This window comes from Moschus berezovskii, chromosome 19 (assembly GCF_049115385.1).
Source record: "Moschus berezovskii isolate FMDL1 chromosome 19, NW_MosBer_1.0, whole genome shotgun sequence".
Classification (NCBI taxonomy): Eukaryota; Metazoa; Chordata; class Mammalia; order Artiodactyla; family Moschidae; genus Moschus; species Moschus berezovskii.
The window spans coordinates 75,319,977-75,344,740 of NC_142478.1; the positions used below are offsets into that span (position 1 = coordinate 75,319,977).

The window sequence follows — 24,764 nt, forward strand, 5'->3', positions numbered from 1 at the left end:
GTTCAGAGTCAGAGCGCACACACACCCCCAGGCCCACCGCGAGGAAGGCAAGCGCCAGGGCCGGCCGGCGAGGTGCGGCGGTGAGCGGCAGAGGACGCGGTGGAGGGCAAGGGCGGTGCTCTGATCGGGAGGTGGGCCAGGGGCGTGGCTGAGGCCTCGGGGCTCCAGGCCGGGAGAAGAGCGCAGGGGCGGCTCCTCCAGCCGGGGAGACAGCTGGGCGGGGCCGGTCTCCATCTGAACGACTCGCTTCCATGGACGCCTCCTCCCCCATTAGTCCTGGGTGGGGGGTGCTATTGTCCTGCCCCCTTACAGACCAGGAAATGGAGGCTGGGGACCAGGAGTGACACAAGGCCACCAGCAAGGACGACGCTCGATGGGGAGGGCACCTTGGGTCCCAGCGCCGTGGACGTTCGGGGGGATGGCTGGAAAGGACGTCCCAAGACCACGGCCGCCGGACCAAAGGGTCTGGGAGGCCGCTGCCCCCCCACCTCTCCGCGCTCGAGCCCCGGCTTCTGCGGCAGCTCTGGAGGCCTCGGCGCCCAGCGGACCCCGGGCCATGTGGTCCGAGCCTCAGTCGCTCCGGAGGCTCGGCCGGCGCCCCGCTCCCTCCACCTCCGGCGCTGTCCGCGGTGCTGACGGGACCGCCTGCCGCTCGCCGGCGTTCGGGCCGCCTCCCCAACCCCCAAGGCCTCTTCCGACCCTGCGCGCCTACGGGAGGCTGGGTTAGGACGGCAGCAGAACTGACCGAGGCCGAGGCCGCTGGGCGCCCGCTGGTCCCCACACCAGCAACTGGCAAGTCACTAAAGAACACGGTCAGAAAACAGAAAGGCCAGGGTCTCTGAGCCCCACGGCTGTCCCGGAGGCGCTGGGGGCCTCTCACCCCAGCTGGGGTCGCATCAACCACCACCCACACTTCTTCCAGAACACAGGTTTATTTGGCATTTGGATGAAATGGTTCTCACAGCATCTTAAGAAAAGAATTAGTGCCAACCCAACCAAAAATAAACCCAAACTAGAAACCCTTAGTGAAAGAAAAACATGGACAGACCTTGAGACAGTGGAGTGTGCACACCCACCCGGAACAGGCAGCCAGGAGCCCCCCCGGGCGCACAGGACTCTCAAGCAGGGTTGTCCAGGACTTGTCTGACCTTGGCCCCCCTGCTGCCCCAGGACACCCTCACCCGCCTGACTGGCCCGGCACCCTTCGGTCCCCACACAACATGTGCACACAGGTCTGAGGCCTGGGCCAGGCCCCTTAGGGTGCCCACCCCAAAGCAAGAGTGCGCACAACCCTCACCCGCACCAGCTAGGCCCGTGGTGACCGCTGTGCACAGTGCACAGCAGTTGCAGGACGCACCTTCTGCTCCCTCTTCAGCAGTTCGGAACCTGCGCGGGGGGTGCAGGCCTGCACAGCACACAGCCCCCTGCATGGCGAGGCCTCCAGCACTGGCTCCTGTGGGCTGAGCCCCACTCTGTGGGAAACATGAGCATCTCATGCCGCCCAAGAAGAAGAAAACGGTCCCCATGGGAGACCGTGCTGGCACGGCCTGGCACCACCCTGTCACCCCCTTCTTGCTGCTGGCCCAGAGGCTGCGAGGGGCCCCAGGCAAGTCCCCGCGGCTGGCCACCGCCTGCGAACACACGGACACAGACACACATGCACACAGAAAAGGAAAAATCCAGACACTCAATGTAGAAAAGGTATGATGTGCTAAAAATCGCACAAAACCCGCTTAATCTCCACACCTCAGAAATGCTAAAAGCCCCGTGTCAGGAGACAAGACCACTGCCCAGAAGCAGGCAACAGGGACCCTCAGTCAGAGGCCCCCTGGGGCAGGGTACCCAGCACCCTGCTGCTGGGGACAGGAAGGTGGCATGCGGCCACCAGGTTCCAGTGCTGGCGGTGGTGGGCAGGAATTGGGCTTTCAGGTGGCCAGCCCAGGACGTGTTTCAGCCCTTCCCCCCAGGGACATGACCCTTTATGGCACAAACAAGGTGGGGTGGGGGCAGGGTCAGCAGGAGTGGGCGCCCAGGTTCCAGCAGCGGCAAGGCCCAGGAAGGGACAGTCGGGCAGACTGGAGGCCTCGGCCTGGCTCAGGGCTGCGGGGGCTTCATGCACGGCGCCAGCAGCCCCACCTCAGGGTCTCAGCAGAAGGGCCCAGGCCAGGCCCACCATGTGACAACGGGAGCTGGGGGCACCTACAGAGCAGCCTCCGAGGCCCCCGCCCAGGCCGTCAGCAGTCCTCAGATCAGGCGAGCCCATGCCAGGGCAACATTCAAGCCCAGCAGAGCCGGGAAGACCCTCCCTGTGGCAGCCCGCAGTGCGTCCTCTGTGATCTCTGCCAGCCATCCGCCGTTAGAAAAAGAGACAGGAACAGGAAGCTGCACATGTCTGAGCCCTCACGGAGCCCCGGCGGGGTGGGGTGGGGTGTTCCCTGGGGGTCGCATGTGCGCCCAGGCCCGGGCACAGGCTGCCTCGGGTCCTCAAGCTGCCCACGGGCACCAGTGTCTTTCTCAGGGCAGAGAAGTGCCCCGCCCGTTGGGGCCGCAGGCCTTCCTCTACACAACGGTGTTGAGAGAACCTCGGCTGTGCCGGCCGCCCCCTGGCAGCGCCTCTGGGGCGGGGGCACCCCCACCAGGGCCAGGCTCTGGCGGCGCCAGGAGGGCGCTGCTGCTGTCAGCTGAGTCTTCCAGGTCTGCCAGAGGGGCCCTGGGGGTGCGCTCTGGGCGCCGGGGCACCGTGCCCTCCCCGCTGCCGTCTCCAGCGGCAGGAGGGGCAGCTTCCGCTGGCTCAAAGGCGTTGTCATCTGCGGGAGGAGACGGGGGTCAGTGGGGTGGGGCAGCTCCCAGTGGCTCCTCCCTGCAGCTGCACCATGCGGGGGCTTCATGGGCAAACGGGGGTCCGGCTGTGAGCAAACCCCGGCGGGTGTGTGCCAGGGAAGGAACATGCTTTGACAGCAGAACAAATGGGGCCCTCACCCACGCACGAGGCATGGGCTGGACCACAGAGCAGGTGAGGGCAACGGCCCAGGCAAGGGTCCCCAGAACAGCCTGCCTGAGCAGGGTGAGGCACACCCGACCCCCACACGCGAGTTGGACGCTGGGGCCCGGGACCCAGGCTGAGCCCCGGCGCACGCACACTCCTGCTGTCTCGCCCACCGAGGCATCGTGGACCCGCTGCCCCAGGGGCACCCCTCGCGCTTCCCCATCCCTGCAGGCAGGCGGCGACAACCTCTCCCCAGGGCAGAAGTCAGGTCCAAGTGTCTGCTGCCCATGGGCGCCACGCCCGAGGCAGCGCTGACCTAACAGACCAGGGCACAACAGCGCCGGCCTTGCAAGGCCCGCCTGTTTCGTCGTGTCTGTGCGTGTGTGAGCGAACGCACGTGAGTGTGACACAGGGCCTTAGTCGCGACTCCTGCGTGCGCCCGGGACAGGGCCGGCCAGGCTGCGGCCGGGCACCGGGTGTCCCTCCGCTCCACCCCTGACGGCTGGTTTTCACAGCGTCACACGGACCAGACTCATCCTTCTCCTCCCGCTGGACAGGAGGGCCCGCCGAGGGGCGTGGCCTCAGCTCGCCACACGCGCACCCTGCCCAGGACCCCTCCCCACAGGGCCCAGCTGAGGGGTCGGGGAGGGAGGCAGCGGCGGGGTGAGCCCGCCCTCCCCTGCAGCGGGGCCACCTTAACGGGAAGAATGGAGCCCACGCTGCGGCTCCCACGCCCTGAGGATCACCTGCGGGGTCGTAGAACACGCTGTCCGGGTTGATGGAGGCCTCGTAGGGTGGCGGCGGATCATCGGGCTGGTCGATGTCCGGGTACTTGTACGCGGTGTAGGGCGGAGGGGGATCGTGGAAGTGGAAAGTCCCACCTTCCCCGTCGTCGGAAAGGTGCAGGGGCGTGAGGCCCGTGCCGAAGCCGTCGGGGCCGTACTCGAAGCCTGGGATCCTGCGGCCGAGGTTGAAGTGGTGCACTGGGCGGAGAGAAGGGTGCGGGGCCGTCGCTCGGGCTGGACCCCCCGGGGGCGGAGCCGGGCGCGCCGGCGGCCACCTCCGCCCCGAGCCCGGCCCCCGCCGCAGCCCGCCTCCGATGGGCCCGGCCTGACGCCCACCCCGCAGCTCCGCCCCCGCGAGGGTCACGGAGAGCCTCGCTGCCCACGCGAGGCGGGCCCTTCACGCCCACGGCCCCGCGGCCCGGAGCCGCAGCCAGCCCGCTCGCTCGTCCCGCGAGTCCGGAGCTCGGAAGTAACGCGGCGCGGGCGGACGCGCAGCCACGTGCGCCGAAGGTGGGCCTCGCCCGCAGGCGGCCCCAGCCACGCGCACCCCGGTCTCCGCGGCAGGCGGCCCGGCAGCTGCCCCCTCGGCCCGGGGGCCGGCGCCCCTCCCACCACACGGACGCCGAGCGCGGCGGCGGCGGGCAGCCCCGGGCCCTGCTCTGACGGGGGCCGCGGCCGGCGGGCGCGACACTCACGGTTCGCCCCGATCAGGGACTCGATGCGCTCGCGGCGCCTCTGGCGCAGCCGGTGGACCATGAAGAGCAGCAGCGAGAGCACGAGGAAGGACGACACGCAGCTGACGACCAGGCGCATCCCGCTGGCCATGGAGTCCAGCAGGCTGCCGCCGTCTGCGGGCGGGAGGGCAGCGCTCAGGGGCCCCGCGCCCCCGCCCCCGCCAGCCGCCCCCCGCGCCCGTCGTCACGGGCTGAGCAGCACCGTGTTGGCCGCAGAGCCCAGCGAGGAGGAGCGGCCCGGGCCATGGCAGCGTCCAAGCTTAGGCCTGGCCACAGAGCTCTGCCCTCCCCTCACCAGTTGTCACACAGAGGCCGGGCTCTCCTGGAGCCCGCAGCTGATCAGAGGATCTGGGTGTGCCCCCCGGGACCCCAGAGTCCCGGTTCCCAGCTTTTACTTCCCCTGCCCCCACCAGGGGCTCTTCTGATTCCTGCTGATCCTCTCTGGGGGTGGGGAGCCAGGGCCTCCGCGGGGGCCTCCACTGCACATCAGGGGTCCCGCAGGAGGGAGAGGTGGCCAGCCACAAAGGACGTCCTGCCCTGCGTCACGGTTTGACTCCAGCAAGTCTGGTAGGGCCTGCTCCGCAGCGGAGGCCCAGGGCCCCCAGCAGCTCCCAGGGGCTGGAGTTGGCCCTGCACCTGCACCGGAGGCCTCAGGGCAGAGTCTCCAGTGGGCACTGACCCACCCTGCAGCCAAGTGTCCTGAAGTCCTCCACCCTGGGAGATGGCTGCTGCTGCTCTGCTACGGGCTGGTGCCTCTGCACCCCAGGAGACCGTGGCAGCGTCTCGTGACACCTCTGGTGGGCATGGGGGGGACGTGGCTCAGCACCCTGGCGGCATTGGCCCAGGGCCCGGCCACATTGCCCAATGCACACCAGGCCTGCAGGGCGTGGCAGAGGCAGAGGGCAGGGCCAGCAGCCCTGGGCTCTCACCCAAGCACGGTCACAAAAATCATGTCACAGCATCAGAATGCCTGACCCCAGACCCAGCGTGGAGATCAGGGGCCTTCCAGGGCAGGGGCGGCCTGAGTGTGGAGCCTCCAGGTCCTTTCTTGACCCCCTGTCTCTGCTGTACGGGGAGGCACCCAACTGCAGCCTGAGGAGACGCTTCACGGCCAGGCTCACAGGGGCTCCCCCCGCAGGCTGTGTGTCCTGCTGAGACGCCGGGGAGCAACGTGTGAAAGGGCACAGCCCCTCCAGATCCCACCTGTTGGAGAGGGCGGCTGGGGCGTCTGCCGGCCTGGGGTCAGCTCAGAGGTCCCAGCACGGGGTGCTCCCTCTGTAACAACGAATTCCTACTCGGCCCGAGGTAGACCCCAGGACACGGTCAAGGTCCCCAATGGCCGTCCCCGGCCCTCAGCAGCAGCAAGCAGAAGCAGAGAACAGCATCGTCGGGGACAGAGGCCCCCCAGGCCCTGTGGAAGCTCGGCCCTGCCTGGCTGGGGTGCCGCTGTCGTCGGGCGCAGGCAGCAGGCATCGGGCCCGGCCTCTGAGGCAGCTCTGGGACACACCCCTGCCCTGCGGGCCAGACCCCCGAGGGGGTGGCAGCCTGCTCTTCCCCAGGGCAGCCCGCTAGCGTGTCTCAGCCGAGAGTCTGCGCACAGGAGCTTTGGGGTCGTCCGTGGTCCCTGTTGGTGCTCTCTCTTCATTTCCTCAAGGGTCTTCCACGAGCAAACGTCTCTGATTCTGATGAAGAGTCATCTACTAATGTTTCTTTTCATCTGAGAATGTTGTGTATCCCAAGGTCACAAAGAGTTTTCTTATTTTTTTCTTTTAAAAGACAATTTTAAAAGTATGTTGGGGAGGCATCAACTGTGAGGCTGGGACTGACGTGTCGACATCACTATGTATTATTATAAAACAGAGTAAGAACCTCCTGGACAGCACAGGGAACTCCATTCAGTTCTCTAACCTACAGGGGAAAAGAACCCTAAAAACAGCAGACGTGTGTGTAGCTGATTCACTCTGCTGTACACCTGAAACCAGAACACTGTAAATCAATGAAACCCTGGTGAAAAGTTTAAAAATTAAAAATAGAACAATGTGTGCTTTCTTCTGGAAGTTTTATGAAGGTTTAGACGGGTGTATGAACACTTTGGCACTGATTCTATACACAGCAGCGAGTGTAGTATCAGGCTCACTTGGTGACGTTTTTCTGGCTTAGGGATCTCCGATTGTTCCAGCACCGTTTGTTCCAAGTCCAGCCTTTCTTCACTGAACTGCTCCTGTGTGTCAGCTGGCCACACGCAAGTGGACGGTCTGCCCCACTGACCTACACTTCAGGAGCTGAATTCGCCGTTTGGATCACTGTGACTACACAGAAGTTTCAAATCAGGTACTGTGAATCCTCCAACTTTCTTTTCTAAAATTGGTTTGGCTATTCTACTTTCTTTGCCTTTCCGTATATATTTTACAATCAGCTTGTCAACATCTATGAAAAACTCTGCTGGAATTCTGGTTGACACCGCAGAATCCATGGGTAATTTGTGGGAGAATTCACCTCCTACTGATGGCTGGTCTTTTGATCCATGAACATGGTTAACTCATGCCTTTCTTTCATCAGCATCTCACGATCGTAGCACGCAGATGGTGTGCCTACTCTGTGAGACTTGCACCTCAGTGTAAGTGTAAGGGGGTGGAAGGACAGGTCATCGCATACCACCCACTGCCTGGCGTCCACCCAGGGGGCACCACTGAGCGGGGAGTTCTACGTCAGGACTGTGGACAACGCCTCATCTTTTTCTTAAGCTCCCCCCAGCACCACACGCGGACACAGAAGCGCTCCAGGGGAGGCCAAGGTGGAAACCGGCTCTGGAAGGGGAGCCTGGTCCCGGCCCGGCCCCGGGCGCAGGCCTCACCTGGGTCCAGGCACATGAACTTGCAGCACTCCTTGGGGTCCTTGCGGTACTGCTGGCAGCCCTGCGGCCGCTCGCACAGCGCAGCCACGCACATCTCGGGCTCCCCGCCATGGCAGGTGCAGCTCAGGCACGGGTCATCCCCTTTGGGGGTGAAGTAGAAGCCTTCGTCCACCACGTTGTCCTTGATGTCCACACACGTCTGACCTGCGACAGGCACAGCAGACCTGCGCGTCAGCCGCCTGGAGAGCCCTGGCACCACAGGCCAGGCGCTGGGGCCGCGCGGGGACCGCGGAGTGCAGGCAGGGTGAGCAGAGTTGGGGCTCCGGACACACGGGGCATGGCGGGGCCTCTGGACGCCACTGTCTCCTCACCACGCAGGCGAGCAGGGGCTCCGTCTGCCCTGGGAAGGAGTGAGGGGTCACAGGGGACACTACCGCCCAGGCCCGAGGCACCTCCAGGTCAGAGGCCACCGCAGAGTCAGGAGTGCGGAGGGGTTCCTGCAGCCCCCCTGGGGGTTGGGTGTGCTGAAAGCCCCCCTGGGGGTCGGGTGTGCTGAGGTCCCCCGGGGGTCGGGCCCCAGGGGTCGGGCCCCGCTCACTCCGCTTGCACAGGAAGGACGACTTGTCCTGGCAGCTCTCGGCGCGCCAGCTGTGCAGGTCGTGGTGGCGCAGCGTGGGGAAGTGGAAGCAGTGCAGCTGCGCACAGAACACGCCGTCGCCCTCCACCGCGGCCGCTGCCAAGACGGGGTCCGGGGGCAGCAGCACCTCCGAGGAGCCTGCGGGGTGGACGGACAGCGTCACGGGGACGGCCCGCCTACGTTCCTCTGTGCACAGCTCTGCACAAGCCTGGGGGTCCCGGGGGGGCAGGGACATGCTTCGGGGGTCAGCAGCACCCACAGGACGCGGGAGGACACCCCTTCCTCCCCAGGGGACGTGGCCGGCACTCTGCGGGTGAGGGGCAGGGCCCTGTGGGCTCTGCTGTGTCAGCCGCGGCACCCACACCCCGGGCTGCCTGCCAGGAGAGCTTGGGCAGCCAAACCCAGCGCGTCTCCACAAAGGCCAGGGAGCCTCACCTTTGGATGCCACCTCCCAGTGTCCTTCTAAGGAGCGGTTCCGGCCGGTGATGACGTACTGGTAGCCAACCCACAGCCTGCAAGAAGGGAGATTGCAGGAGGAGCCCACCCTGAGTGTGCGCCTTTAATACTTACACTGACCTTTACAATGTGAGCCTCAAAAGCATGAATGGTCTTTTCAAGGTTTGATACCTAATTTTAATAAAATGTATTAAAATTCTATACAAATTCTCCAGTCAGAAGAAGTTTTTGTCTTGGATGACTCCTGCCAAGACTGCTCTTATCAGACAGATCCACATCTAAGCAAAACCACCCTAGGGCCTGCGGGTATGGGCCCTGTGGACCCCCAGCCAGTGGCAGCGTGCCCCTGGGCCCTCCTGGCCGGCACTCAGGGGGGCCCCGCCCTGGCCCTGGGGATGCCCGCAGCCCCTAGAGCCCCACGTGCCTGCGCCCACCCAGGGCATGGCCCGCCCTCCCACTTCTGCAAGCATTCACCACCACCAGCAGCTAGGGGCTTCCACGGTCACCAGGCAGACCCTGGATCCCCCCGTCAGTCATGGTGCCAGCCCCTGCCCTCGTGGGCTCTGGCTACCCTGCAGCCCACGCCCCATGGGAGGGAGCCCCAGGGCCGCCCTGGCAGGATGGATGGGTCCCCAGCTCCTACCGGCCCCAGAACAAAGCCCCGAGCGCTGGGCTGGGGAGAGGCTGGCTGTTGACCAGTGTCCACACGTTCTCTCTGACAAGGCCAAGCCTGCGGGCCTAGAGCCAGCACGCACCCTGGTCATCCCTGGGTTCCCGCGGTGTTTCGGGAAGGGACGAGCAGGCCCATGGCAGGCACTGGGCACAGGCCTGGCCCAACCCAGGTTCTCAGAAGGACCCCATCCATCTGCCCAGCCCGCAAGCCAGGCCCACAGAGCCCCACACGGAGCAGCCCATCCTGACTCAGGCCCAGACCCCCTGCAACTGCAGCAGAACCAGTGAGGGGGCCAGCGGGAAGGGCTGGCCCAAGGCGCCGCAGCGGGCGCACCCCGCCCTCGGGAGCACCGCCCCGACCCCTCCACGCGCCCTGCCGCCCTGGCACCGCGGGCCCGCCTGCCTCACTTGTGCTGGTCCTGCCAGGCAAAGCTCCGCTCTGGCTGCTCCCACTCCTGGGCCAGCACAAAGCGCAGCTCCTGGTCAGTGGAGAAGGTGGCCAGGGAGCCATTCACGCGCTGGCAGGTCTGCGCGGCGTCCCAGTAGCTCTCCCCGCTCAGGTAGACGCGGTAGCAACTGGCCGTGCCCTCGTAGTGGTGCCACCCTGTGGGGCACTTCCCTAGGAAACATGCAGGGCGGAGGGCGGCCCCAGTCAGGACCCTCAAGGCCGTCACACACCAGCATCCGCGTGACTCGGGAGCCTTGGAGCGGGGGACACTGAGGGGGCAACACTGAGGCCCAGGGGGGGACTTGCTGCTGGCGGGGGACGGTGAGGCCGGGGGGGGGGGGGACAGTGAGGCCGGGGGGGGGGACAGTGAGGCTGATGGGGGGACAGTGAAGCCGGGGGGGGACAGTGAGGTTGATGGGGGGACGGTGAGGCCAGGGGGGGACAGTGAAGCCGGGGGGGGACAGTGAGGTTGATGGGGGGACAGTGAGGCCAGGGGGGGACAGTGAAGCCGGGGGGGGACAGTGAGGTTGATGGGGGGACGGTGAGGCTGATGGGGGGACAGTGAGGCTAATGGGGGACAGTGAGGCTGATAGGGGGACAGTGAGGCTGATGGGGGGACGGTGAGGCCGGGGGGGACAGTGAGGCCGCGGGGGGGACAGTGAGGCCGGGGGGGGACAGTGAGGCCGGGGGGAACTGAAGCTGGGGCGGGGGCGCTGCTGCTGGGGGGCCGGGGTGGTCAGGATAGGGTGCTGCGCCCATGGGTAAGCGCGGGCAGGACGCTGGGGCCCGGGAGCGCCCCACCCAGGCCCGCGCCCGTCTGCTCGGGGGCCAGTGTGCCACCGCCCTTGGACTCGATCTCCCCGCGCTCTTCTGAAACACTGATGCTGTGGGAAGCTCACGGAGTAACTAGTTACTAATGATGTTTTCAAGCAGAGGCAGGGCAGCCTCCTCCATGGACCAAAGGGAGGTCCACCTGGGCCCCATGAGGAGCATCTTGCGGGAAAAGCTCCAGAGCCTGGTGCTGGTGTTGGCTTCCCTGCCCGGCCGGGAGGCTCTGGGCACGTCATCCTGCTGCCCCAGCCACTGGAGGAGGCCTGAAGGGGTGTTTCAAACGACCCTGTGGGGGTGGGCCCCGGGTCATTGCCAGGGAAGGCCTGCAACTTACTGCTGAAGCGCACAGGCTGTGCCACGCTCATGGCGTTCAGGTGCGAGGGGTCGCTGCCACGCGCCCGGCCTGGCCTCGGGTCCACGGCCTCCTTCCCATGGTAGGGGCGCGCCTGCCCGCTCACTTCTGGAAGCAGAGAGCAGTGGCTGCAAACACATGGAAGGGCAAGGCGCCAGACAGAACCACTGGCAGGCAGACGGCCGCGGGCGGGCCAGAGGGGCCGCTCAGAGACCCCATCTATTCAGGCTTCCTCAGAACCCTTCAGACGCGCAGCTCACGCCTCACGGGTCACACGTGCGTCTCACTGAGTGCTCCTGGGAAATCTTCATTCTTCACGAAACGGGGCCTCCCCGCTGTGCTTCCCAACAGGCCCCTGTGGGCCCAGTGCAGCTCCGGCCCAGGGGCTCCCTGCGGAGCCCAGGCAGGGACCCCTCCCTCACCCTCAGGGCCAGGGCCCGGGCACCCACACAGCCCTCGGGCGCAGCAGGCCCGCAGCACAGCCCAAGCATGAACATGGGGCAGGGGGAGGCAGCCGCTAGCTCTGTGTGTGGTCCAAGGGTGACTTGCAGGCCTGAGCAAGGAGGTCCAGGGGAGTGAGACTCACCCGGGGCACCAGCAGGACTGCTGGAGGCCGTGTCCCCGGGGCGCTATGCCCTAACCGTGGGCCCAGCAGAGGACACGGCTGCAAGGTCAGCACAGCAGCCAATGCACACACAGACACACACCAGCCACCCAACTTGGTCTGCAGAGACACTCCCCCAACCCATTCACACACACAGAGACACACACTCTACGGGCCTGTGGTGGGGTGAGCCTGGTGGATGGGGCAAGGGGTGGTGGGAGGAGCCATAAACCTTCCTGATTGTGGCAGCAAGACCCTAATTCTCCAATCTGCAACAGAGTTCGCCGTGCAGTCACAGCGCTGCAGTTCTGACCCCTGGACAGCCAGCCCATTCCCCGACGTTGCTTTTATTTAGTCACCTTTACTTTTTCTCATTATAGAATAACACATATCCAATATAAAACATTTGAGAAACACAAAAGTTTGAAAAAAGGAAAAAAGACCAACTGTCAGTATTCCTTAGAGGCGGCTGCCCTTCCAAACCTTGTCTTCTATGAAGTGAAGTGAAGTCACTCAGTCGTGTCCGACTCTTTGCGACACCATGGACTGTAGCCCACCAGGCTCCCTCGTCCATGGGATTCTCCAGGCAAGAATACTGGAGTGGGTTGCCATTTCCTTCTCCAGAGGATTTTCCTGACCCAGGAATCGAACCCAGGTCTCCCACATTGAAGGCAGACGCTTTAACCTCTGAGCCACCCTATACAGATCCTTAAAACTATTGGGATCGTGTCAAATACAAGTTCGTGTTTGTGGTGTGAGCTTAAGACTACGACAGCTTTGATCGTTTTAGGCGCGGGAAGGTCACTTCTGCCAGCTGTGCAGGCCCTGTGAGGGGTTCTCTGTGGGGCTCCCCTCGGCTCCCAGCTGGTGGAGAGGATCTGTCTGCACCCCGAGACCCCAGAGCTCTGTGTCGCCCGCACCAAGGGCTGGGCGGTGTTTCCTTGGAGTTCCCACAGCCCGTGTCAGAAACAGAGGGATCAGCTTGCCAAGCACCCTCACCCATCAACGGTGCCTCCAGGCCTGAGAGAGGCTTCTGCAGCCTCCTCCCACCCGGCGGCAGGGGCCCCAGCTCTCTGTGACGGGGGCCCCAGGCGCACACCTGGGTGCTACCGCTCTCTTCCTGGGGGAGGCTGCGACCAGCGGCTCTGAGGCAGGGCGAGGCTGCAGAGCTGGGGCCCAGGGCGGCTGGCAGAGGGGTCGGTAGGTCCCTGCATGGCTCAGGGGTACACAGGGCACAGAGTGGGCACGCCTGGGACACGCCTTGGGCGTGGGGAGGCTTGCCCACGCGCCTGCACTGCACACTCCCTGCTGGCCGATCCAACGAGCAAGACCTGTGCTTCCACTGGGTCCCACCACGCAGAGCCCTGGGCACCCAGGGACTGGGTCAGACTGCTCAGAGACAGGAATCTGGGGCACGGGGTCGAGGGGCGCAGCCCTGCCGGGGGCACTGAGCACCAGGTGGCAGGGAGGCAGCCTGCGGGGAAGCCATCTGCAGCCGGCCCAGCGCGGGGAGCGTCTGCACTGACCCCCTGCTCATCCACGTGCTCATGTCTCCCCTCCTGGCTCCCTGCCCAGCACCCCCCACCGAGCACACATGGTCAAGTGTCCTGGGAGCCAGGGGCCCTGAGCCCTAAGCGGGGGCCTCAGCCTCGCTCCTGAGGTGGGGCCGGGGCTGCTCCGAGCCTGGAAGCCAGCCTGAGCACAGCCCTGACAGCTCTGAAGGGGTGCTCCTCTGGAGACAACCCGCCCGGGGCGCTGGCGGAGCTCGTGGGGCACTCGGCTAGTTGGAAGTGGAGAGGACTTGCGGATAAAGGACAGAATGTGAGTCCACTCTGCGTCCAGACGCTCCTGTGCAGGCTGTGGGCACCCTGCCGCTTTCGCGTCTCATTCCAAACAAGTCGAGAACCGCGGTCCCAAATCCAACGCCTCCGTCAGCCAGCACCGGCTCTGTGAAACTAGAGCGCCCACAGGTGCACAGCTTTCTGCTACGCTGCCCGGTGTTCCTGCAACTGCTTGTCTGCCCGCAGCCGGGGCCGGCACTGCACTCGGGGGCCTCACGGTCCGGGGGAGCCCAGGGCCACCACCTCTGTGTCACTCCCTCGGGGACGGCCACGTGACGCGGACAAACACACAGCAAGTTCCAAGTCCAAAAGAAGGGGCTGCACCTTCCGCTGCTGCCTGTGACGGCGCAGGACATGGAGGGAGTAGGGGGAGGCACGGAGCCGTGAGCACACGGGAGCACTGGGGACCTCTGATCCATGTCTGCTCTGCTTAGACCTGGCCAGAGCTGGCTCTCTTTCTGGACAGAACTCCTTTCAGCTGGTAAAGAGGAGCGGTCTCTAGGGCTGCAGCCAACACAGCGCGGGACGGCCGTCACTCACACACTCAACGCCCGTGCCCACCGCCCACCGCCGGCTACGCACCCTCCCCGCAGTGTCCTCTTCACTTCGTTTCCAGCGACCCTGTAGCTGGAAAGCGCGTCTGCCCTCCCGTCCCGGGGCTGCTGCCAGGCTTCAGGGTGTGAGGAGCCCGGCAGCCCCTTCCCAGGCGACACGGGCTCGTCTCCTCTGCAGTGAGTCTTGTGAAGGTTAACAGAACCACAGACAGTTTACCAACCAAACTAGGAAAAAACAATCCAACTCAGTGAAGGTGAGGCCCCGACTCCCGTTACGCGGTGATTCCTGATCGGGTGTGGCCCACCCAGCAACGGTTAATAGCAGGCAGCTCCTGAGACGCATAGCCCAGACAGGACGTGAAGCCATGGCCCTGCAGCTGAGGTCCACCCGTGCGCAGGATGGCAAGCTCGGCTTCCAGACACTGCGCTCCACAGAGTGCGGGCCATCTGAGAGGCAGCGAGACGTGACGGGGGCAGAGTCCCAGAGAAAAGATGACAGCAGAGCGGTGACGGCAGTCCAGGGACCCAGAGAAGGCGCCCGCCTGCCCCTGCTGTCCCAGCATCCGGTCCCGGCTAGCATCTGTCAGACTCAAGCTTCTCCTATTGCAGCAGCAACTCACCATCGAACCTTGAAAGCTAAACCCTAGGTCCACAGCGGCAGAGTAAGCGTACATACCCGACCCAACAATCTGACATGTAAGAATTCACATTAATGATACCTCTCCAAACCGCCCAATAGAACAGTCTCCCCCCAACGCCACATATGCACAAGGTTACTCACTGTGACATCATTCATAACAGGAAACTAACACAAACAACCTGAAGGCCCACACATAAGCGACTGGCTGAATAAAACACGGTACGTCCTGACCACTCAGCATCTCGGGGACCCAAGCCTGCGCTCCAACCACTACTGCTGAAGACACTGAAGTTGCCGGATCTGTGAAGACCTACAAGACCTTCTAGAACTAACACCAAAACAAGATGTCCTCATCACAGGGGACTGGAATGCAAAAGCAGGAAGTCAAGAGACACCTGGAGTAACAGGCAAGTTTGGCCTGGGAGCACAGAATGAAGCAGGGTTTGGGCTAACAGAATTTTGCCAAGAGAACGCCTTGGTCACAGCAAACACCCTCTTCCAATCACCAGATGATCGATACCAAAATGAGACTTTTCTATTCTTTGCAGCCGAAGATGGAGAAGTTCTACAGTCAGCAAAAACAAGACCGGGAGCTGACGGTGGCTCAGATCATGAGCTCCTTCCTGTAAAATTCAGTCTTAAACTGAAGAAAAGTAGGGAAAACCACTAGGCCATTCGAGTATGACGTAAATCAAATCCCTCATGATGACACACTGGAGGGGACAAAGCGAGCCTCAGGGTTAGAGCCGGCGGTGCCTGAAGAACCACGGACGAAGGTCTGTGCACTGCACAGGAGACAATGGCCAAAATCAGCCCCGAGAAAAGGGATGCAGGCAGGGTGGCTGTCTGAGGTTTTACAAGCAGCTGAGAAGAGAAGCAAAAAGTGAAGAAGGGACAGAACACACCTGAGTGCAGAGCGTCAGAGAACAGCTGGGAGGGCGAGGGGGCCTTCTTCAGTGAGCCCTGCGAAGAAGCGGGAGCAGAACGGGGCGGGGAGACCAGCGATCTCGTCAAGAGAACGAGCTGTAAAGGGACGCTCTGCGACGACAGGCACGACCAAGGACAGAAACAGCAAGGGTCTGACTAAAGAAGAGGTGGCAAGGACACACAGAAGCGCTCTAAGACGTTCACGGCCCGGGCAACCACGACGGTGGGATCACTCACCCAGAGCCAGACATCCTGGAGGGTGAAGTCAGGGGGGCCTTAGGAAGCATCACTATGAACAAAGCTACTGGAGGGGATGGAATTCCAGTGGAGCTATTTCACATTTTAAAAGATGATGCTGTGAAAGTGCTGCACTCAATATGTCAGCAAATTTGGAAAACTCAGCAGTGGTAACAGGACTGGAAAAGGTCACTTTTCATTCCAATCCCAAAGAAAGGCAATGCCAAGGAATGCTCAAACTAGCACACAACTGCACTCACTCACGTGCTAGCAAGTTTATGCTCAAAATTCTCCAAGCCAGGCTTCAGCAGTACGTAAACCAAGAACTTCTAGAAGTTTAAACTGGATTCAGAAAAGGCAGAAGAACCAGAGATCAAATTACCAACATCCACTGGATCATAGAAAAAGCAAAGGAATTCCAAAAACCATCTACTTCTGCTTCATTGACTACACTAAAGTCTTTGCCTGTGTGGATCATAAGAAACTGCGGAAAACTCCTGACAAGACGGGAACGCCAGACCCCTTCCCTGCCTCTGGAGAAACCCCAGGGCAGCTCAGGAAGCTCTGCCGTGGCGGCTGCACTGGTGCCTCCCCTCAGCAGCACCCAGACTCACACGCCACCCACAGGCTCTCCGGCTCCGGGCGGTCGGCGTCCTGAGGTCCCCCCGCCTGAGCCGCTGCCAAGGGGGCTTGCGGGCGCCTGACTGTAGCGGGCAGAGCTCTCTGCCCCACCCGCGCTCACTGCTCTGCGGCACGCCTGACCGGCTCCTGTCCCTTCGCAGGCCTCCTCTGTGTCTGCTAGACCACAGTCCTTTCTAGGCGACACCATCTCCCTCGGAGGCATGCCTGTTCACACTCTTTACTAGCACCCTGTGATAAAAGGGAGACTTAACTTCACCTTGTAGAGCCAGGCGTCTGCACAGCGTGTGCTCTGGCTGTGCCAGGCCCGTGTGGCCGCCTGGCCCCCCGCTGGCCGCGGCGCGCGTCTCCAGGGTGGCCCTGCTCGCAGGGGAGCCCAGGCTCAGTAGATGTGGCGCGCGGGCTCAGCAGCTCTGAAGCGCGTGGGACCTTCCCAGACCAGGGATCGAGCCCGTGTCTCCTGCATCGCAGGCAGATTCTTTACCCCTGAGCCACCAGGGACGCCCTGCTTGCATTTCGAAGTTAACCTTCTCTGTGACCTGAAAACGACCCTTCCCTACACCGAGGTCATACAGGTACGCTCCCCCACCTTCCAGGGGCTTCTCTCCAAGCAGCCTGAGGCTGACCTCTGTACAGGGGCAGCGGGGACCCCAGCGCCACGGCCGCAGCGGGGTCGAGGGCACCCCCTGCCACGTATCAAGTCTCTCCACTGTTCCAGGTAGCTCTTCCATCTCACAGCCGGCCTGGCTTCCCTGAGCCAGCCGTGAAGGAAGCCTCGTGCTGACTCTTCTCCAAGTCCCCATCTCGGGACCTGATCCTTCCAGACGTCTCAACTGACTCGTCCCATTTCCCCAAAAACCCTCCAGGGATGCACTGAACCCACAGACTAACGGACCAACAGGCAGCTTCACCATGGCGAGCCTTCCTTGCCAAGAACGCCCTCTTTATTCAAGTCTTCTCTAATGCCTCTTAATAAGGCTGTAACTTCTTCATTAAAACTCTGACACTGTTTACAGCCCCATTTGCATGAGAGATTGCTCACTCAGGAGAACAGGGACCAGGCAGCTATTTCCAGCAAAAAGCGGTTTACAACAGGGAGGCTGTGCTTCCAGCAAGGGACAAGGCTGGAGGAAGCACACAAACACAGCCGCCCTCCAGGCGGGGAGGCGCAGAAACGCTGCCAGGGCAACTGCCCCCTCGGCCACGCCCCTCACACCTTCCCAGCGCCACGGGAACGCACCCCGGGCTCCACGACACCAGCAGCCACGGGCAGGGGCTCTGGGCATGGCGGCTGCGGCCCCCTCCCGGCCCCTGGCAGGCAGTCTGTCGGGAACGCCGTCTGCTTTCCATCTTCCGAAGACACCGCTGGCACGACCGAGCCCTGGGTTGTCTTTGCCTGTTTTCTTGGTCCCTGTGGCTTTATGTCTTGAGTTTTAATTCTAGCAGGATTTCAGCAGGACAATGAAATAACCGCCTGTGGTCACTCCAGGAGGCCTGCAGTCCAAGCTCAGAAGCTGCCGGGCCGAACGTGGCTAGGCTTTCGCACGGATTCGCCGAAAGTCCCGCACGGGCGGCTCCCAGCACAGCCCTGCCTGCGCCCGACTCGCACGCACACACTCACCTGGACAGGCGGCCTCGTCGCTCCCGTCCTCACAGGCCGCCAGGCCGTCGCACCGCCAGGGCAGCGGGATGCACTGGATGGCGCCACCGCGGCAGGCGAACTGCCCGGGGCTGCACCGCAGCTCTGTGGGGGCAAATGCAGGAGGCCCTGAGCGTGCGGCCCGCCGAGCACACGGCCCCAGGCGCATCAGGGCTCAGGAGGCATGCGGGGCAGGAGTAGGGAGTGGGAGGGGCCTCCAGGGACTGGAGCTCGGGCAGGAAGGTGCCCCGACCTCCACGCACAAGGGTTGGAGCGCAACAGGGCACGACCTGTGCTTAAGGAAGGAACAGAGGTGGGGGCTTCCGGAAGCACCTGCAACGGGACCCGACAAGACAGACGGGCCTGGCTGGGCCGGCGCCTGCCTCCCGCCCAGGAACGGGGTGGCCACTGCAGAGTGACCCGAAGCTGGTGACCCTAGCTCTTGGGCCCTCGGGAGGCAGCCTGCAGACTCCTGAGTGGAGGGCCACCCCAGGAGCCCAGGGAGACGGCAGTGAAGGTGGATCCCGTCTGCCAACCTGCAGAAGCAGAGCGCCTCGGGCCAAGGGAGTGGGGGCAGCGGGGGGCTGGACCCTCAGCCCACTGAGCTCACCGGACAGAGAGGTGAGCTGCAGGAAGGCAGGGACCAGGCCCTGCAGAAGGGCCCTCAGGCACAGAGGAGCAGCAAGGGTCAGACACTGCCCAGGCCAGGAGAGCCCGCCCTGAGGACGACAGCCAGAGCTCCACAGGCAGGAAAGTGAAAGCGCAGCTGTCCAGACTAGAGCCGCCCAACTCACAGGTCAAGACGCACAAAAGCCTTTCCTGACTAGAAGGAAAACCTGATTCCAGGTCAAGGGCTGCCCTAGCTCTAAGCGAGCCCAAGACAGAGGCGAGAGACCGCAGTGTTTCCCAGTCACGTCCCAGAGCGAGGCTCGCGCACACTTACAGGATCGTGAGAAACATGCAGAGCTCACAAAGTCAAAGTCCACAGTTCGATAAAATACTATCAGACGCACAAACAAGCATGGCTGATAAACTGAATTTTTTCAGAGTCAGTAAAACTGCTTGATCAAAAGCTCACGAAAGGCACCTGGGCCAATGGAAGAGAAGACAGAGCCCAGAGCACAGGAGCTGGGCACTGTGGGGAGTGCCGACTGACTTTTGACGGAGAAACGAAGACAGCTCGGTGGAGAGAACGCCTCAGCAGGTGGCGGGGCAACGACTGGGAACCCACACATCAAAAGGGGGAGCTCAACTCACAGACGAGAAGGCAGACTCAGGGCTGCCCACGGCGGCGGGCTGGAGTGCTGGGGTGGCAGACGGCGCAGCACACGGCCCGGCTGCCTGCGCGCGCCCGCCTCCGGCGCTGGGCTCCTGGGCGCGCGCTCAGCAAACAGGACTGCAGGGCTCGCGGATGCAGGGCCTGGGTGCAGGCGCGCCGCATCGCTGCTGCACGCACAGCGCACAGCGCACAGACGTGGGGCGAGGCAGGTGCCGGCTCGCCGAACCGTGCACACCGCCAGTCCTGCAACGATCCAGAGGCAGGAAACGCTCCCACAGCCACAAGCTTCGGAAATATAATGAGGCAATACTCCTCTGCCTCCCTCTGAAGGAGGTATTTTGAAATCTTAGTTCTTCTTGGAATAAAAGGCTTCCCAGGTGGCGCAGGGGTAAACAATCTGCCTGCAATGCGGGAGATGTGGGTTCCAACCCTGGGTCAGGAAGATCCCCCGGAGGAGGGAATGGCTATCCGCTCCAGTGTTCTTGCCTGGAGAGTCCTGTGGACAGAGGGGCCTGGCGGGCTACGGTCCCTGGGGCTGCAGAGACGTGGACACGACCGACCATGGAGCTGCACAACCAGCACCCAAAGACAGAACGCGCTCCGAGAGCCTCGGGCTCTGAGTCGCCCTCCAGGCTCCGCCCAGCTGAGCGGCTCTGCTCCTGTCAGAGCTCCTCTGCGGGGCCACGCTGAGTCTCAGTCCCCCGAGGGAAGCAGGCACACGAACCCCAGTAACGCCTCACACAGTCAGCGCCGAGAGCAGACCCGCGGTGGCAGCAGGTGGCTTTGGGTCCCCAGCACCTGCCACGCCTCCCCCACAGGGCCGCCCTCTAAAAGCAGCTTCTGGAGGGAAAGTTTCCATAAGAGGTCTCCTGGAAAGTGCCCTGCGGGCAAAAGAAGACCCAGCAAAGTTCTCATAAAGACAAGAAGAATGAAGCAAGGCTGCGCTGACTGACCCACAGACGACCAATCACCAAGTGAAAAGGCAAAACCAGCGTGCACAACGCCTAATTCCATTTGTGTAACACTGGAATTGGATCTGCGTGAGCTTCTCTCAGCGTGGGAGACTGTGCTGGGCTTTCCCACGGCTCACCCCAGCCTGGGTCCCTTCCTGTGCAGGGCGCAGCGGGCACCCCCCCAGCCCAGGGGCCCACGGGGGAGCCAGCGGCGCGTGGGTGCTGGGTGCACCGGGGGCCTGGCACCTGCGGCTCCTGCTAACCCGCCAGCGGGCCCCTGTCCAGTGCCCTGGGAGTCCCGGGCAGTCCCCACAGTGCCCAGCTCCTGAGCAGGGTGCCCACGGAGGACGGCGGCCTGCAGCAGGGTAGGGCTCAGGGTGGACGCGGAGACCCTCATCGTCCAGCGTCCACGCAGGCTCTGCTCTCAGACCCACTCTCTCCCAGCATGGAGCTGTCCACAGCTGAGAACAGCCAGCCAGCTGCCAGGCACCCAGCAGACAGCTGACAGAAGAGGACGGGAAAGGGGCTGGTGCACAGGGCACAAGGGCCAGCCTGGGGGCTGGGGGACGGCCGCGCCAGGCAGAGAAGCGAAGCGCAGGAGATGGGGCCAGCAGGCGCGGCCATCGGAGAGGCAGCCTGTCCCCCCGCGCGGCCGGGGACCTGAGGAGCCCTCTGCGGTGAGCAGCCTCGCCCGCCCTCGCCTCTCAGGGCAGCTCTCGCCACCGGGAGCAACCCCCTGGCCTGAGCCCCGGGCCAGCTGGCTGGGTCCCCGCCGCCCCCACCGGGCAGCTGCAAGGCCCGCGGGTGCGGGGAGTTGCCACTCTTTATGTCAAACATAAGGAGCCGTTTGTGCGTCGGCTCCGTCACCAATTTCCCAGCGCCCACTCCGTGCCAGACCAGGCCAGAGCCCCAGCTCAAACGTGCCTGAGCGCAAAGCGTGCCCGCAGGAACAATCCCAGCCCTGTCCATGGTGTGGGGTGTCCGGGGCGCCCGGCTTGGCCCCCGCCTCTGGCCGCAGCTGGACTCACCGGGCGCACACCAGGCATCTGCACAGCCCAAGCCACTGAACTTGCCACCTGGGAGTGGGGGGGTCTCCCAAGAAATGCGCCCTCGTGCGCCCACCTCTCAATGCTCACAGCCCTTAGGGAGCACCTGTCCTTCATCAGACAGTTCTCAGAACCAGAAGCCAAGTCTCGCTGAGCCTGTGTCCCTGTGAACCACGTCCAGGTCACAGAAGAGAGCCGAGGACAGCAAGTGGGCAGCTCCACGCTCTTGAACCACCAGCCGCATGTGCCTAGACCCAGAGCAGGCCCTGACCTCAGCACCCCTCTCCCGCTGAGGCCCCGCTTCCACAGGACAGCCCGAGCTGGCCGCGAGCCACGCAGGAAACCAAGACGCAGTCTTGGGTGACAACCGCCTGCAAGGCTGCCCGTCACCCTGCAAACACCCAACTGGTTCGAAGGTGGCTCAGCAGCCTGGCGGGGGGCGCCTCTGCACCAACTGCATGGCCAGCACGGCGATAGCCCCGTGGCAGCCAGAGGGGGAGATGCTGGGTACCAGGGCAGGGCACCCCATCAGCAAGGCTGCTCCCGGGGCCGGGGGTGAGAGGACTGTGCCGACAGCACCCAGGCGAGGAGCCGCGTGGGCTCCACCCCCGAGCCCAGTCACCAGCGGGACCCTGCCCTGACCCCAGCCCACGGCCGGCCGTGCCCTCACAGGCTGCCCCCTCGGGGAGCAGGCCATGATGCCCGCCCCTCGCTCCCCAACAATCGCGCGGGCCTGCGTCAATGCTCACGCGTGCACACACACAAGCGCACGGGGGGCTGGGAGCATAAGGCAGACGGGAGCAAACGACAGCAGGGAGGTCTGGGTAGACGGCACACCAGGCTCTTTGAGCTCACTTTCTCCCTGCAACTCTTCTGTAAGTTTGAAGTTATTCCCAAACAAAAGTTTCTTCACTAAAAAAAAAAAAAAACCTAGTGAGATAAGAAAGAGCACCACGCTGCCGTCCGAGTTAGAGAGAAGCCGAGTGGCCAGCCCAGCGCCCTGGAGGCCCATAGGACCCACTGCACGTGGTGCGGGCCAGGGCTGAGCGTGGGCTCCAAGCTGGGGCAGGGGCGCCTGGCCAGCCCCAGGGCAGACCCCACAGCGTCCAGCCCGTCTATGAGCCACAGGCACGGGCTCAGGACGCACCCGCCTGCTCCCTGGTCCCCAGCGCAGGTCTGCGGCTTGCTGAGGACGTGTCGGGTCCCTAGCAGCACGTGGGAAAGGACCTGAACCAGCAGGCAGCCCCTCTGCAGGCCCAAACCCGGCCCCACGGCAGCCTCAGGCCCACTGCTGGCCTCTCCCAGCAGGACAGCACCCGCGCACCTCAGCTCACCCAGTAGGGCGAGTGGGGGTGGCGGAAGGGTCACCTGGACACAGCTGGGGCTAAAGCCATGCAGGATCTCCTACAGCTGAGGCAAGAAACAGTTTTCCCAGCGTACCTGAAGCCGCACTCCCGGGGAACCAGCTGCAGACGGAGCCGAGTCACTGGGCTGTCCAAGTCGGAGGCCCCTAAAGGTCCCTCCAGCTCCATCGCCCCCGGGCAGAGGTCCCGGCCTTCCGGCCTCACTAGTCAGTCGTGATGCCCCGTCACAGCGGGGACCACAGGACGGGGAGGGCAGTTCTGGCGCTCGAATCAGGGCGCTCGGGTGGGAGCCGGGCCACACACCCACCAGGAGAGCCTCGGCTGGCTCTGGGAGCAAGGTGCCCGAGGGGAGGGCAGCGGGGCTGCCGGGGAGAGGCCAGACCTTGGGACCACATCCTCCCTGGAGCTGCCAGGGTCTCTAATCTAACTCTATTCTGCGGGGCTAGCAGCAGGACCTCCCCCACAGGGACCCCCGAGAGCCCCAGCACATGGTGCGTCCTCAACCAAGATCACACACGCTGCCCAAAGGCCTGGCTGGCACTCTGCTGGAGCCCGCTCTGTGAAAGCCCAGCCTGCGCCCCGAGGGGCCACGGGCACTCCACCTGGCAGGGGCCCTCCAGGGAAGCAGGGGTGACCGTTTTTTCCCTCCTCACTCCCCAATGGGGGGTCTGAGCCAGGACTCCAAGAAAAAGTGTGCAGGCTAAGATTGGCAAAGCCCCTCCCAGGTGCCAGCCCGCAGACCCCGGCCTGGCAGAACAGAGCACACACAGGCCCCGGGGCGGGGGGGGACTCGACTCGCTGCTGACCCAGAATCAGGGAGCCAGCTGGAGCCCCAGGTTTCTCAGGGCAATTCCAGACACCCACAGGCGCAAACAACAGCTCTGCTCCCCACCCAGTCGCTTCGCTGCGGGCCACCGCTTCCCACCTCTGCTGTGGGCGGCTGGGGGACCGATTTCCCCACCACTGCTTCCAGCTGAAAAGCATGCCCACGAGGAGGGCACCTTCTCTTCACATGAGCATCCCTAACGACGGGCAGGCAGGCCAAGATGCTTCCTGAACTGCTGCCGGCCGGCTGGCAGGATGTGTGGACAGACGGCAAAGGAAAGGGAGTTGGGGACCTCGGTCACATCCCTCGGTGGATCCAGAGGACACAAGCGCGGTCTGGCTCCGCCCCTCCGAGTCCAGCGACATAACAGAGGACCCAGGACCCGGACGGGATGACTCGCACCTCCCCACAGGTGCAGACATGTTTTCTGAAGAACGTAATAAGAAGCGGCACAAACTCGTTGGCTCTGGTCCCTCACAACCCATACAGCACTCTCCTGCACAGATGCTGGCTTCAGTTTCCACCAAGACCACCCCGCAGCCAGTCACCCCGCCACCCCAGAAGCATCACTGGCCCCTCCAGCTGAGTGTGGGCCAGGGCCCTGGCTGACAAGGGGACCCCGGGGAGGAGGTGGGGCGCTCGGCGGCAGATGGCGAAGGGCAGCGAGGTGCAGCGTGCCCGGGCCAGGAGCCCGCCTGGCGCCCGCACACCGCTGCTCTCCCCGATCTGCTGGAGACACGCAGGCCTGACAACAGCCACAAAGGGACCCCTTCGTCCACTAAACAGGGTCAAGAAGCTCCCTCTGCAACCGCATCGATAGAAGAACGAACACGTTTATACGTGCACGTTTCGGCGTCTCCCTCCCGCTGATTTTAGAGCACCTCCGCACGCCAGCAGCGCACCGCGGGCGCGGCCTCCTGCGCCCGGGCCGACTCCTCGCGGGCGGAGCTGGGGGGCGCGTCGGAAGCAGCAGGTCGGGCTCGGGCGGGACCTGCGGGGCCGGGCCGCCCCCGAGGCTGCCCTCGCGCGTCGGGGGTCCGCGCCGGCGGCCGGGGCTCCGCCCGCCGCCCCGCCGCCCCGCCCGGCGCGCACCTGGCCGCAGCGGCTCGGTGACCGCGAGCACGAGCAGAAAGAGCAGCAGGAACGCGCCGCTGTCCGCCGTGGGCACCATCTATCCTCCGCTCATCGTCCCCGGGGCGGCCGCGCGGGCCGGGCCCGGGCCGGGCGAGGGCGCCGCGGGAGGGGGCTCCGGGCGGGACGCGGGCGGGACGCGCTCGGCCGCCGCCTCGGGCTCCGGCTCCGGCTCCGGCTCCGCGCAAGATGGCGGCCGTCCTGCTCGGCCCGCGCCGCCCCGCCCCCGCCCGCGCCGCCGCCAGCCAATCAGCGCCGGGCGGGGCGGGGCCTGCGCAGCCGCCTGCGCAGTGACCGGGAGGGCCGCGGCCCGGGGGCGGGGCGGGGGC

At 64.2% G+C, this 24,764-nt stretch overlaps 1 protein-coding gene across 2 annotated transcripts; it reads right to left on the reverse strand.

Annotated features, from left to right (window-relative positions):
- Positions 1-913: 913 nt before the first annotated feature.
- DGCR2 (DiGeorge syndrome critical region gene 2) lies at positions 914-24,643 on the reverse strand. 2 transcript variants are annotated; one of them, XM_055404909.2, is made up of 10 exons: positions 24,397-24,643; positions 17,819-17,941; positions 10,738-10,863; positions 9,533-9,743; positions 8,432-8,508; positions 7,958-8,134; positions 7,360-7,563; positions 4,467-4,619; positions 3,733-3,969; positions 914-2,807 (listed from the first exon to the last, which is right to left on the reverse strand). In XM_055404909.2, the coding sequence occupies exons 1-10, from the start codon at positions 24,473-24,475 to the stop codon at positions 2,560-2,562; spliced, it is 1,635 nt and encodes a 544-aa protein (XP_055260884.1). In that variant the 5' UTR covers positions 24,476-24,643; the 3' UTR covers positions 914-2,559. The 2 variants fall into 2 exon arrangements, with proteins under 2 accessions (XP_055260884.1, XP_055260883.1); XM_055404908.2 differs by having other exon boundaries at positions 9,533-9,750; positions 10,736-10,863.
- Positions 24,644-24,764: the final 121 nt, after the last annotated feature.